Consider the following 15,394-nt stretch of genomic DNA (forward strand, 5'->3'; position numbering starts at 1 on the left):
AGTAGATAATATAACTGATTCTTGTCTGTTATTTGAATCAAGCAGTTTTACATTCTGGAAACTAAAAAAATTGACTTAATAAAGTTAAAATACAAGTTAAATCTATACCAACATATACAGAGAAAAGTCTTACATTCACAGGATTTCAAAATCTTCTAACCTCTACTATGTACTATACCTTTCAAGAATTTCAAACTTTTGAAAGTAACATTTGATAAGCTATACATTTCCACATATTAATTATTAGCCAATCCCATTTCTATTAAATTTTTTCATACTTCTCACTTCCATCTAGCCAGGATTTAAAATGAACAGAATAATCACTTTATTTTAATCAAATAAACTAAAGAGACTTGTTTTCTGAATGCTGCATGTCACTGTAAAGTAGAATTCTGCTTTTAGTTCAGAATCCATTTTCCTAATTAAAAATACACTTAGGTAAGTCAAATCCCTTGACAGGTATTCCACAATGTAGATAAGATCATCTCTAAAGTGAAGTACTATTTGTGGCTCTTCCAAATCAAAAATAACTAGTTTAATACCAAAGCATTCAAAAAGAGTAATAAGTATTAACGCATAATTACTACAACATTAAAAGTTAAAACATAGTGAACTCTATCACTATCTCTCCATATAGCCAGCCAATGATCACAAAGAAATAAATGCAAAATTACCTCGAGATGAGCCTAGCCTGGAAAGCGATGAACGACGAAAAGAAGGATAACCAAAATAGCTAATGTCTTCAGAAAACATGGCATCTGCATCAATAATAACACTTGGGTGGGCAGAATGAATGTCAGCATCAAGAAGAGACATAAGATCCTCTATAAACAGAAAGAAACATAAATAAAGCAGATACAGAAAATATCTGTAGACCACTGAAAGGTCTCTGAAAATTAAATCAGATTAGAATGAGATGCAGACTACTGACATACCCTGAGGAAAATGTCCTAACTACCTAGGAAATAATGTTACTAATAAAGATTTTAGGGAACATCAAATGCATGAATGTCACTTGGGCTACCTAAATAATCACAAGAAAAAAAAAAAGATCTCTATTAAGATATTTGTAACATTAGGGGCGCCTGGGTGGCTTGGTCGGTTAAGCGTCCGACTTCAGCTCAGGTCATGATCTCACGGTCTGTGAGTTCGAGCCCCGCGTCGGGCTCTGTGCTGACAGCTCAGAGCCTGGAGCCTGTTTCAGATTCTGTGTCTCCCTCTCTCTCTGCCCCTCCCCTGTTCATGCTCTGTCTCTCTCTGTCTCAAAAATAAATAAACGTTAAAAAAAAATTAAAAAAAAAAAAAAAAGATATTTAAGATATTTGTAACATTATAGATATAATGTAGCCAAAATCTAAATGCAATCATTACATATTTGGTAATAAGGGCATCAGAAAACAACTTTCCAGAGTCATCTGTCAGACAGTGATAAAGCCATGCATATACATCTATGTCTTTACTGGGATAGAACACAAGTCCACTGAGCAAAAACATTTCCCCATTTTCCCTAAAAAGTATTTTACAAATTAAACACTACAGTGAGAAATACCTACCACCTTGGAAAGAACCATCAGAAAACCCATTGTACTTTATAATTCCATTACCCACTCAAAAAAAAGTTTCTCCCTCTAAAGCTAAGAAAACCATGATGGTGATCCACCAACCTCCAGGCAAATAAGATTCACTGGCTGTATCATCCCCATCATCTCCATCTTCATCATCCCGGCTAAGTAAATTATTTACAGCAAGGTTTACATCAAGATTTGTTCGCTGAAGTTCCCGAATAATGACACTTCTGGATTTGCCTTGTAAAACGACCTGGGCCTGAAGTAAAAAATAAAGAAGAGTGCTATGCTAATTTTCTTGTGACTATACTTTTATCAAAATCAGCTTTCTAGAAGCAGTATTTCACAATTCATGCTGCAAGTCATGACTAAAGCCCAGTATATTCAGTTAAGTACTTAACTGAATATTGTTCTGCTGCCTGTGTGAAGTGTTCCACAAAGTCCATACCTGTGAAATCAGCTCCTCTGGAATGACAGAAGCAGGAATAACTGGCTGGGGCTGACTGCCCAAAAGCCCAGACCCTCGATCCCGCCCAGTCCGAATAACTCGGGTCTGTCGGCGGGAATCTCGAGCTCCAGCTGAGGACCTTCCAGAAGACCCTCCTCCACTTCCACCTACTCCAGAACTCCATCGACTTCTAAAAAAAGGAGAGAATTTAAGACAATATTTTTAACAGTCATTCTGAATAGATCACTTTGGGTCTCACGTTCATTCCCCTAAGTGAAGACAAAGCTATTTGTCTAACTGACGTAACAGTTTATCGTATTTTAATAGAACAACAGAACTGAGCCTCAAACTAAAACTGTTTGTGTTTTAATGCTTAACTTACATGTAAAATCACTCTTCAGAAAGATAAGTATCACATTTATGCATCTTTTGATGTAATGTTTTAAAGCTCCACATACCAAATATTTCTAGTCACAATTCTAAAATGTGTTATATAGGACACACCTTGCCTCTACCTGGAAGACTCATCAGACAATAACTACCAACAACATGTTACACAAAAAGTGTAATTCAGAGTTTAGGGTTCAAACTGCTTTGCATGGAATAAAACATTTATTTGGCATTGATATTTAGCACTATTAACCACCTTAACCAAGGAAAAGTTATTTAAAAGTCATTAATTTTTTCTTGAGTATGAGAAAACTTAGAAAAGGCATGACATTTCCATCTTTACTTATTGCCCCGAACATGAGCATTAAGCATTTTCAAATCAACAAAGCTAGATAACCATAAACAACTGCTTTTCTGTATTCAAAGAAAATGTTCTCACAAATCACATTAGCCTTAGAAATTATGACAGTGCCAGTCTATTTATTTAAAAAAAATTTTTTTAGTATAGTTGATGCCTCTTTAAAATGAATCTAATATTTAGAGATCATTCAATCTAGATAAAGGTAATTTATTCTCAACTATTGTGCATGGTACTCATCTAAGGCTGAAACCTTCAACTTGCCCACGCAGATTTAGTTTAAATATGATTTTCCAAGTCTTTTGTTCCCTTACAAATGTCTGACTATATTAACCATAACAATTCTAATATACAACAAACTACTGGATCTCTCTTCTTACTTAACTGGAAAGCACAACCTATGTCTAAACAAAAAAAAAAAAAAATTTTTTAAAGTTTCCTCAGTAAAATGGAAAAAGAACAAATAAATCTCCAGAAAACCTGGTGTCACCCTTTTTGATGGTTTTCTACACTTGTTGATGCACTGTATCAATTGTTTATGTGGTATTTGTATCTACAGCCTGAGAACTGCCCAAGATAATTTTAGAGAAAAACATTATTGTGCATTCTCAGGACTATACTATGAACCATCATTTAATCTCAGTTATGCAATAGATGTCATAAATATAACAGTAAAGAACCATTCATAGACCAAAAGAAAAACTAAGGTGCATTAAGAGTACATTGCATTAACAAAAAGGAAATTTAAGAAAACAATTCCACTTACAATAGCATCAAAAAAAAAACAAACAAACAAACAAACAAAAAACAGTACTTAGGGATAAACCTAACCAAGTAGGTCAGACTTGTATATTGAAATCTACCAATCACAGCTAAGAGAATTTAAAGAGGGCACAAATAAATAAAAACAAACCTCATGCTCCTGGACTGAAAGACTTAATATTGTTAAGATGTCCACATTACTCAACGCAACCTACAGATTCATTATAATCCCTATCAAAATGCTAAGGGCATTTTTTGCAAAAATAGAAAAATTCATCCTAAAATTCATGTAGAGGCTTGAGAGATCCTCAAGAGCCAACACAAATTTGAAAAAGAAGAAAAACAAAATTCTAGAGAACTCATACTTTGTGATTTTGAAACATTATTCCAGAACTACCATAATTAAAACAGTATGGTACTGGCATAAAGACAAACAGACCAATGGAACAGAATAGAGAGCCCAGAAATAAACCCTCATATGGTCAAATGATCTTTGATAAGGGTGCCAAAACCACTCAATGGGGAAAGGACAGTGTCTTCAACAAATGACACAGGGAAAATTACATATCCACAAGTGAAAGAATGAAACCGGACCCTTATGTTATACCACATGGAACAATTAATTAATTTACTTATTTTTTATTTAAAAAAATTTTTTTAATCTTTACTTATTTTTGAGAGAGAGAGAGAGAGAGAGAGCGAGAGCAGGGGAGGAAGAGAGAGAGAAGGAGACACAGAATCCAAAGCAGGCTCCAGGCTCTGAGCTGTCAGCACAGAGCCCAACGCAGAGCTCGAGCCCACAAACTGCGAGATCATGACCTGAGCCGAAGTCGGACACTTAACCAACTTAGCCATCCAGGCGTCCCTGGAACAATTAATTTAAAATGATTCAAGACCTAAATATAAGACCTAAAACTATAAAATTCTGAGAAGATATAGGGGAAAAGCTTCATGATGCTGGACGTGGCAATGATCATGAATCATGATCATGAATCATGAATCATGATCATGAATCTAAATGATCTCTTAGATATGATACCAAAATCACAAGCACGGAAAACAAAAACAGGCAAAATAACTATATCAAACCTAAAACCTTTGTGCTTCAAAGGACATAATCAACACAGTGAAAAGGCAACATATAAAATGGGAGAAAATATTTATAAATCATGTAACTGATATAAAGGGTTAAAATAACCCTATCGAAGTATACATCTACTCCTGAGCAGACCTTACAAACTCAAATCTCCATGAAGGGTAGACAGATTACATTAATAAATGAAGTCAAGATAACAGGGAAGAGTGGAAAGTATCAGCCTACCTAAAACACCCAAGTTCACTGCTGGATTCATCCATCAAAACACCAACGGCTGCCATTTTGTAATCTCTGCTACACAAACCCTGAACTGAGGTGTTGAAAGACATTTGTCAAAATATCTCTGGTTTGTCCATTAACCTGTTACCATGGAGGATACCATGTTTTCCCACTCATACCTGCTATGCAGGGTTTCTTCTATCAGAATCCAAACAACCTTCCAGAGTCTCCCTACTTCAAATTGCTCTTTTACATTTCTTTCTGTAATCAATTTGCTATACTGAACTAAACACACAGTAATATAAATTTATCAGTGGTCAAAAAAGACAGTACTGGAATGAGCGATTCTTGTTATCTATAATTTTAGTAAGCTAGTAAGCTATATATTGTTTAATACTAAACGCAAAAGCCCTGGGGCACCTGGGTGGCGCAGGTGGTTAAGCCTTTGGTTGAACCTGACTTTGGTTCAGGTCATGATCCTATGGTTTGTGAATTCAAGCCCCCCATGGGGCTCTCTGCTGTCAGTGCAGAGCCCACTTCTGATCATGTCTCCCTCTATCTCTGCCTCTCCCCGCTCACACTCTTACTCCCTCTCTTCCAAAAATAAACATTAAAAAAACAAAACAAAACAAAAACAAAAACAAACCAAAAAAACCTCCAAACTCCTGGGGAAACCAGTTTCTACTACCTATACTTTGGTCATCAAAATTAATCCTACAATTCTGATCCCATTACATAGCACTCAAGGTAACAGAATGACTCAAAATCAACTGAGGAAATCACGCCATAGGAATTAGTCCACAGCTTGCAAACTCAAAGTCAAGGGCCAAGCTTTGTCCATACAGCTGGTTGGTTAGTTAAAAATATATACATAAAACCCACGGTTTGTGGGATCAAGCCTCACATCCAGCTCTCTGTTGTCAGCATGGAGCCCGCTTTGGATCCTTTGTCTCCACCCTCTCTCTGCTCCTCCCCCCCCCCCAAAAAAAATAAACAAATAAACTTCCGGGACACCTCTGTGGCTTGGTCGATTAAGCATCCGACTTCAGCTCAGGTCATGATCTCACGGTTCATGAGTTCAAGCCCTGCATCAGGCTCTGTGCTGACAGCGCAGAGCCTGCTTCAGATCCTCTGTCCCACCCCCCCCACCTCTCTCTGCCCCTCCCCTGTTCTCTATCTCAAAAATAAACATTAAAGAACAAACTTTTTAAATAAACTTTAAAAAAGAGCTTATACACACATAAACACCACACATATGCTATATACATATGATTGGTTATGTGTGTCCCTGTGTATATATTTATTTACATAAAAATATTAATTAGTTCTAATATTTAAGCCAAGATGTTCACATAAGGATAGAGAATTGCAGCTTTCCTTGGGACAAAAAAAGGGGTGGGGTTAAGGGGCACATGGCTGGTTCAGTCAATGGAGCATGCAACTCTCAACCTCAGGGTCATGAGTTCAAGCCCCACACTGGGTATACAGCTTACTTTAAAAAAACAAAACAAAAAAAAAACAAAACAAAATAAAACAAAACAAAACAAAACCAGGTTGGAGAGGACACAGAAGTTTGCATTTGGCAACAATGACTCTGTATTCTCCTATGGGAATAATCAGCTGATCAGCTGCCTCCTCTAAAAATGGGGCATTCGCTTAGTCTGTCGCAGTCTTACTACTTACCTACTATCTTACCCACCTAGCCAGCTTCAATTATTATTTACAGTGACCTACCTGGCTTTTACATTCCAAATCCAGTGCTAATTACTAACTCAGATGAGACTCCAAAGGAAATATAGTAGCTCAAATGAATGAAAAGCAGCTTACACCTATCACCTATTATATCCAGTGACCTCAAACAGAATAAAAAGACTTTAGATACAAATACCTCCATTTAAAATTTACTACTGAGCACAATTAACTCTCTTTCCCAAGTAAATTTGGTGTTCTTACCCTTATCCTGGTCTGAAATGAGTTGAACAAAATTACATAGGAGATTTTTGAAATATTTCCCAGGATAAATCTTGCTAGTTATGAAAGGGAGAAAACAGGAGGAATGAGAAATCTTTAAAACAAACACCTGCCAACAGTGAAAAGGCCAAAGGGAACAATACTAAAAATCCCATAAATTCTATGTACTATGCATTCCTAAGAATGATCGGTCAAAATAAATGATCAATTCTCAATTATCTATGTTAATGGAAAAAGAAAAGCCAACTATCCCCAACTCTTCCAAATGTAGCTCTCAGATACAGTCCATTCACTCCCTGATTCACAACCCAGAGGGAGCAAAACTGGACTCTGAAGGAAGGGCAGGGGGTAGGGGTGGCCACAGTCTTCGGGGATGGTCCCTTTCATATTTGACTGCATTTGGTAAATTTGTGGATAAAAATCCCCTCTGGGAGACTTAAGCTCTGCCTTCCTTGATTCTCTATGACATGTTATAAATTGCAAACTTCTTTAAAGTTCACTGTAATCAACACAGAAAGAGGAAAAAACACCCATTATACAACTCACAGAAAAAATATATTATGAAGAAAAATATTTTTGACTCTATAAAAATTTACAAAATAACTTGATCACAATTTCACCATCAACAAACTGAGACTTTTCAGAGGCCAAACAGAAACAATTAGCCCTTAAGTGCTTATGCTTTGTGGACATCTGCAGGACCAAATAAAGGTAAACAAATGACTGACAATGACTTAGTGGATGCTGTGATACCTGTGACATTTCTCAATACTTCAACCCATGAAACGCCAAAGAAAGCTCACACAGAGTTTATTCTGCGCATGTGTTTGGATGAGAGAGTGAGGGACAGAAAAGAGTGGGTGCACAAAGCAGTGTGGGCAAGGATAAGTATGGAGGACTCAAAAATTGCTTCTCTCTGCATTTTAAAGTCTTAAGATTAGCCCTAATCTTCTGAAGTAGATCTACAGAGGTTTCATTCAAGATCAAATATCCTATACTTTATTATTATTATATTTGTCACACATTTTATCAGGAAAGTCCTAAAATTCCACTGCTATATTTCAGTCACTCCACTATAATTGGTCATATCCAACTTTTATTTATAAAGAGAACTTAAATCCAAGACAAACTGAGCAACACAATAGTAATGAATTATAAACTAAAGAATAAAACAAATGTTAATGAGACCATAATGATATAAAGAACTAAATAGAAATAAACAAGAAATAAATGGACAAGGAAGGAAAATTCTTTACAAATTCCAATTAGTAAATATAAAACAAATGAAAATTAAAAAAAAAAATTGGAAATTAAAAAAAAATATTTGGCCAACACCACAGAAATAATTAAGGCAAAAAATCATTGTGCTAAAATCAAGCATAAAATAAGTTACATAGTCATCAAGATCTCCCCACAAAGTACACATTAATTACACAGAGGAAAACAGTAACTTAATAATAATTAAGAAACCTGGCAAACACCACCTTAACTAATGAGGGGTAACCTTATCATCAGATGAGACATATCAACATCATGCACCTCCTGACATGATGCACTGAGAAAGGCCCATCATTACTTCTGTGCATTCTTGCCAAAAATGCATCACCTGCAATCCCTATCAAAACCTCAGCAAATTATTGTGTGGATACCAACAGACTAATTCTAAAGTTTATGTGGAGAGGAAAAAGACCTAGCAGAGCCAACACAACCCTGAAGAACTACAAAGTTAAAGGACAGACACTATATCTAACCTCAAGATTCATAAAGCTAGGGTAATCCAAATAGTGTGCTATTGGGAAAAAAAAAAAAAAAAAAAGACAAACAGGTCAAAAGAACAGAATACAGAGCCTAGAAATAGACCCCAATCCCCCACATAAATACAGTCAACTGATCTTTGGGTCAAGGGAGCAAAGGCAACACAGTGGAGCAAGGACAGTCTCTTCAACAAATGGTGTCAGAACAAATGGACATCCATATGCAAAAACAAAAAAACCCTGAATCTAGACACAAGACCTCACACTCTTCACAAAAATTAACTCAAGAGGGATCACAGACTTAAATATAAACTGCAGAACTATAAAACTCTTACAAGCTAAATACCAAAGAAAATCTAGATGACCTCAGGTATGGCAATGACACCAAAGGCACAATGAAAATGCTCTGTAAAAGACACTGTCAAAAGAATGAGAAGACAAGCTATAGACTGGGAGAAAATATTTGCAAGACACATATTATAAAGGCCTGTTATCTAAATTACACAAAGAATTCTTAAAACTCAAACATATAAAAACAACCAATCCAATTAGAAAATGGGCCAAAGACCTCAACAGACACCTCACCGGAAAAAACAGCAAGTGAGCATATAAAAAGATGTCCCACATGGTACATCACTAAGGAAATGCAACCTACAACGAGATATCACTATACACCTATGAGAATGGCCAAAATCTAGCACACTGACAACATCATACCAATTGTTGAGGAGGATATGGAGCAACAAAAACTCTCACTCACTGATGGTGGGAAAACAAAATGGGATAGCCACTTTGGAAACAGTAGTCAGTTTTTTACAAAACGAAACATACTCAGTGGCTCAGTTGGCTGAGCATCCGACTTGTTTTCAGCTCAGGTCGGGATCCCAGGGTCATGGGATCCAGCCCTGAGTTGAGTTCTGTGCTGAGCGTGGAGCCTACTTGAGGTTCTCGCTCTCCCTGTGTCTGTCTCTCTCTCCTCCTCTGTCCCTCTCCCCTACTCTTGCACGCACTTTCACGTGCTCTCTCCCCAAAATAAAAAAACAAAAAAACTAAACATACTCTTAAGATATATTCCAGGGACGCCTGGGTGGCTCAGTCGGTTAAGCGTCCGACTTCAGCTCAGGTCACGATCTCACGGTCCGTGAGTTCGAGCCCCGCGTCGGGCTCTGGGCTGACGGCTCAGAGCCTGGAGCCTGCTTCCGATTCTGTGTCTCCCCCTCTCTCTGCCCCTCCCCTGTTCATGCTCTGTCTCTCTCTGTCTCAAAAATAAATAAACGTTAAAAAAAAAAAAAAAGATATATTCCAGCAATTGTGCTCCTTGGTATTTAGGAGTTGAAAACGTATACCCACCAAACCTCCACCCCCCCCCCCACACACACACACACACAAAACCCTGCACACAACATTAACAGTTTTATTCATGATTGCCAAAACTTGGCAGCAGCCAAGATGTCCTTCAGTATGTGAATGCACAAATAATCTGTGGTACCATCCAGACAATGGAATATTATTCAGCACTAAAAACAAACAAGCTATCAGGCTATATGAAGACATGGAGGAAACTTAAATGCCTATTACTAAGTGAAAGAAGCCAATCTGGAAAGGCTACATTCCATATGATTCCAACCAAATGACATTCTGGGAAAGACAAAACAATGGAGACAATAAAAAGATCAGTGATTGCTAGGGGTCAGAGGGGAGAGAGGGAGGCAGAGCACAGAAGATTTTTAAGGAAATGAAATTACTCTGTTTGATACTATAATGGAGGATACATACATGTCATAAATTTGTCCAAACCCACAGACTGTACAACATCTAATGTGAACTATGGACTCTGGGTTATAATGATGTACCCATGTGGGTTCATCAATTTTAACAAATGCTCAGGTGGAAAATGCTGATAATAAGAGACTGTACATGTGTGGAGACTGGGAATATATGGGAAATCTCTATCTTTGTCTCATTTTTGCTGCAAACCTGAAAACCACTCTAAAAAAAAGTTACGCTTACGGGGGGGGGGGGGGGGGGGGGGGGGGGGCATCACCTGGATTTAATCATGAGTTAATAGACAAATTCAAACATTCTAGAACAGGACCAACCATTTTTCAAACTAATCAGGGTCAAGAAAGATAAGGAGATTGAGAAACTGTCCCAGACTGGAAGAAATTACAGAAGCATGACAACTAAATGCAATATGGGATCCTGAATTGAACGGGTGGACCAGAGAAAGGGTGTTAGTGGGACAATTAGTGGAATGTAAATAAACTCTGTAGATTAAGCACACTAACCACTGTTAGTAGTTTCTTAGTTATGAACACTGTACTACAGTTATTTAAAATGTTAATAACATTTGAGGAGACTAGGTTAAAGTTTTCACAACTTTTTAAAAGTCAAATTATTTCAGTGATGCACTTCAAGAACAACAGAAAGAAAGCCAAATTATTCCAAAATAAAAACTTTAATTTAAAAATAAATACAGAGTACAGGTTAGCTATGCCACTATAACAAATGCCACTATATAAATGCAGATTAGCTATGCCACTATAACAAATGCCACTATATAAATGCATAAACTAAACCAGAGATCAGCCAACTTTTTCTGTAAAGAGCAGAACACTAAATACTTCATTTAGGCTTTGTGGGCCTAAGTCTTTATCAAAACTACTCATCTCTGCCATCTTAGCACAAAGCAGCCACAGACAGTAAAAGTACCAATCACGCCTGTGTTTCAATAAAAACAAGAAGGAATGGATTTAGCCCGTAGGCTATAGTTTGCTGACTCTGCAATGAAACACAGCAATTTTTTAAAAGAATACGGTATAGTTTGACATAGTATCATACATAATAGTTATTCTTTCTTAAATAAATGTAATCAAACTTCTTCCAGATTTATCAAATGAAAAAAAAAATCTCTTCTATTACGTATCATTTTCAAAATTCTTTCTCATACACTGTTGTTCTGTTGGTTATGTGCATAGGACCATTAAAAGGAGATACTTAATATTTTAGTAAAGATCAGAGCTACCATTTCCTATTAATAGTTCTAGCACAGAATGAGCTAAATAAAGGATGTACTCAAATAAATAACCTTCCTCTCACCTCAAAATAAACTTAGTTCAGCATAAAAACAAAAAAGAAAAAAATATATATATATATATATACATATACATATACGTATATATATATATACATATACATATATATATCCATATACGTATATATATACATATGTATGTGTGTATATATATATATATATATATATATATATATATATATATATAAGCATTTGGAGCCCTCAATTTTTAAATCTAACTTTACCTAGAATTTCAGTGTCAAAATATTTTTAAAATGCTTAAAACCTTCCTCCTCCCCTTACTATACTTTAAAACAATTTAAATTGCTTCTAGTTATATTTCACAGATCAGTCTTTGAACATATTTTCTAACTGATTTGGCATTATCTAATCATTCATCAGGTAATTTCAGAAAATCTAGCTATTCAAGAATCAAGGCATAAAATGAGTAAAATCATCTAGCTTGGGATCTGTATATGATTTCCTTAATTTGACAGCTTATCAACTTGAGATAAAATGGAAGAGTTGATTATCTAGTTTAAGAGGTATACATTTTATAAATAATCTAAAAAGTAAAAATAAGGTACAAATTTCCAGTTATAAAATACATAAGTCATGGAGATGTAATGTACAACATGATGACTGTAGCTAATATACTGTATTATTGCCTATTTCAAAGATCTTAGAAGTCCTCATCACAAGAAAAAAAAATTTGTAACTATGTATGGCAATGGATGTTAAGTAGACTTATTGTGATCGTTTCACAATACATAAATATCAAATCATTATGTTATACATCTGAAACTAATATAATGTTATATGTCAAATATATCAATAAAAAACATAAAAATACCTTTATTAAAGGCTGTCAGGTTTAGTCACATGATTTTCAAACCTCACTAAATTAATTCAGAAAGAACTACCAAATTTGGATACTAGAAAGAAACAAACGTTAGATTTTTTTACCCAAGAGTTAGCACAAGTAAGACCAAAGGCGGCATCACTGAAAAACTGAAATAACACAAATGACATGGTAAGTGATATAATAAACACATCTCAACATTAGACATTTTTAAAAGGTCAAGGGCCTGGGTTAATTGTAATTAGCCTGCATGGGTTATTTTTATCACACTGCCTCGCCAAGACCCATGGGAATGCCTGCCCAGAGTTCAGGAGTTTCCTCACTACAGAGCCGGATAATATTGAAGACAATCAATCAGAGTGAGAGCATTCACAGAGCGCAGGCCCAGACCAGTGGAGGCCATCAAGTGGTCACAACTTACCCCAACGTGTTGCCTGCCAGCCTGCCCAGAGTCTCAGAACCTGAGAGAAACCATGGGGAATCACTTGTCCTCCCAGGCCTGGATGTCCTCCCTGCTCCCGAGTTGCTGTTCAACTTCGACCTGGGGAGGGGAAAAAACAAAAACAAAGATGGGAGGTAGAACAGCTACAGAACAGTTCCAAACTGCCTAGGCACAAGCCTGGGTCTCCCAGCCTCACTACCCTGGCAGTGACTGTGCTCAAATACCAACCCCACAAATTCTCCCACTGCTCCTCCTGGAATGTATACTTCACATCAAAGAGCAAGCCTAACAAATCACAGGCTCCTGGCAATCCAGCACTCACTCCTGGTTGAAAGCGTTTTCATGGTTTAACTGCAAATGAATTGTTCTTTAGATTTTTTAAAGGAATCATGCTTTCCTTAGAGGCAATCAACTGAAATCCATCATACATTATCCAGTAACTCTTTTAATATATCATCATTTATAAAGACTACAATTTTAAACACCATTGTCAATCTCAAATTGAGTTACTGGATTTGGAAATATTAAAAAGGAAAAAACACGGAGTGCCAGTGCTCAATTGGTAGAGCGTGCGACTCAGTCTTGGGGTCATGAGTTCAAACCCCACATTAGGTGTAGAGATTACTTAAAAATCTTAAAAAAAAAAAAAAAAAAAAAAAAAAAGATCTAAAAAGTCATTTCAATCAAAGAGCAGATCTGACTTGGGACCTACCACATACATAAATCATTCTTCTGGTAACAAACTTCTGTTAAGTGATCCACTCTTCTGCTATTTTTAATGCTAATATTTTAGCTATAAATCACCACTTGCAGAAAAATTAAAATCAAACTACAAAATAACCAGTTCACTATTTTAAGTCCCTCATTTTCTACAATGCTTTTTTCTTAAACTTGAGGGCTATCAGAATCAAAACACAGGTTTAATATAATATCTTTTAAGAGCTAAATACTTACTAAATGCAAAGGGCATAATGTCTTACCCATCGTTATTATCAGGTTTGCCTAATTCCAATCTGTCTGGCTGTACTGAAAAACCGATCCTGCAAACTCTACCATCCTGAAAGCAAAAAAAAATTAAAAAAATAGAAGAAATGGCCCAAGTAAAAATGTGTATTAAAATATGAATTTATTCAATAAACAGATTATGTCCCCATCACTGTCAATTCATAAGACAACATATAAGCTCCTTTCCAGAAGGCACTCACACCTGACGTGCACAAGTATGTGTTACATACATGATCAGGATAGCAGCAAAAATAAGGTAAAGTATCCCAATCTAACAGAATTCAGAGTAAGTAAATGACTGGATATCAGGAACTTCTCCATTCTGTTACTAACTAGTTTCAAGCTGTAGTAAATCATTTAAGCTTTCTCTGAACCAGAGAATGTACACAATAAGGAAATAGAACTGGGTGATCTCTGAAATAACTCTTGCAAGAACCTTCTATTTTAAAAACAGAAAATTTTCTGGCTTAAAAGGAAGACACATGATAATGCACAATTGTTACTTTAACTGTTCCTTTTCATTTCTGTATCTTACAGTAAACGATTTACCTCAAGAAGAAAGGCAGCATGATTTGGTCCTACCACACACTGTTTGATAGTAGCCTGTTCCAATACATTCAAAGGGGGATGGCTAGGGAATAAAAAAGAAAGACAAAGAAAAATAATTTTTTAAATGGCAAACTCATTTTAGGGTTGGTTGGTTGTTTGGTTTTTATCCAATTAACCAAAGGAAAAGATAGCTGGCAAAACTTGTTTCTAAAAATTATTATTTACATATCTTAAAGCAATAGTGAAAAATAATAATTGCGATATCCTCATAGTTACTGTATGTCCTTGGTCTGCCAGATTTTTAAAAAATCAGTATGAATAGAACCTATAATTCAAATGAAACGAATTAATAAAAGTTGATAGCTTACAATATTCTTAGTAGCTTCTACCTAAATGAGTTCTTTTTCCTAGTTAAGAAAAATCGTTTTCAGAAAATTTAAAATACCTTAAAACTATTACCTGTTTAAGTTGTATTTGTTCAGTTTCTCTGAAACTTCCCGTAACCTTTAAAAACAAAACAAAAGGAGAATAAACTACATGTACCAATTATTTTTAAACAAAAATAGTTCTGATAGGTACTCGTATCATTATTTGGTGATTTCTAATAGTAGCACACAAAGAAATTTGCTATGGCAAGAATGTTTTTATATTGTCTTTGACTTTTGTCCCAAGAAAAGAGTCACAAGTCAACTCTACAATTCCCTCATTTCCCTACACTTCCCTCATTTCCCTACAATTCCTACTTTCCCTCACTGCCCCATTAGCAACTTCAATAATAACAACATTAATCCCTTTTTACAGATGAGGAAACTGAGGCTCCTAGCATTTATAATACAAAAGGTGGCAATAAAGCTGGTTCTTGAAGCAACACCGATGGAAAGCCAGTTTTTAAACACTGTG

General features: G+C 35.9%; 1 protein-coding gene across 6 annotated transcripts in view; it reads right to left on the reverse strand.

The window, feature by feature from the left end:
• UBR5 (ubiquitin protein ligase E3 component n-recognin 5) overlaps positions 1-15,394 on the reverse strand; it is a 137,248-nt gene that overhangs the window by 80,592 nt on the left and 41,262 nt on the right. For all 6 annotated transcript variants that reach the window (XM_042923393.1, XM_042923396.1, XM_042923395.1 and 3 more), the window contains exons 2-8: positions 14,954-14,998; positions 14,495-14,576; positions 13,921-13,997; positions 12,920-13,039; positions 2,014-2,203; positions 1,665-1,824; positions 675-824 (exon numbers count right to left, since the gene is read on the reverse strand). In XM_042923393.1, coding sequence (XP_042779327.1) covers positions 675-824; positions 1,665-1,824; positions 2,014-2,203; positions 12,920-13,039; positions 13,921-13,997; positions 14,495-14,576; positions 14,954-14,998 — 824 coding nt within the window. The remainder of the gene's footprint in view (positions 1-674; positions 825-1,664; positions 1,825-2,013; positions 2,204-12,919; positions 13,040-13,920; positions 13,998-14,494; positions 14,577-14,953; positions 14,999-15,394) is intronic.

The sequence above is a fragment of the Panthera leo genome, chromosome F2, assembly GCF_018350215.1.
Source record: "Panthera leo isolate Ple1 chromosome F2, P.leo_Ple1_pat1.1, whole genome shotgun sequence".
NCBI lineage: Eukaryota > Metazoa > Chordata > Mammalia > Carnivora > Felidae > Panthera > Panthera leo.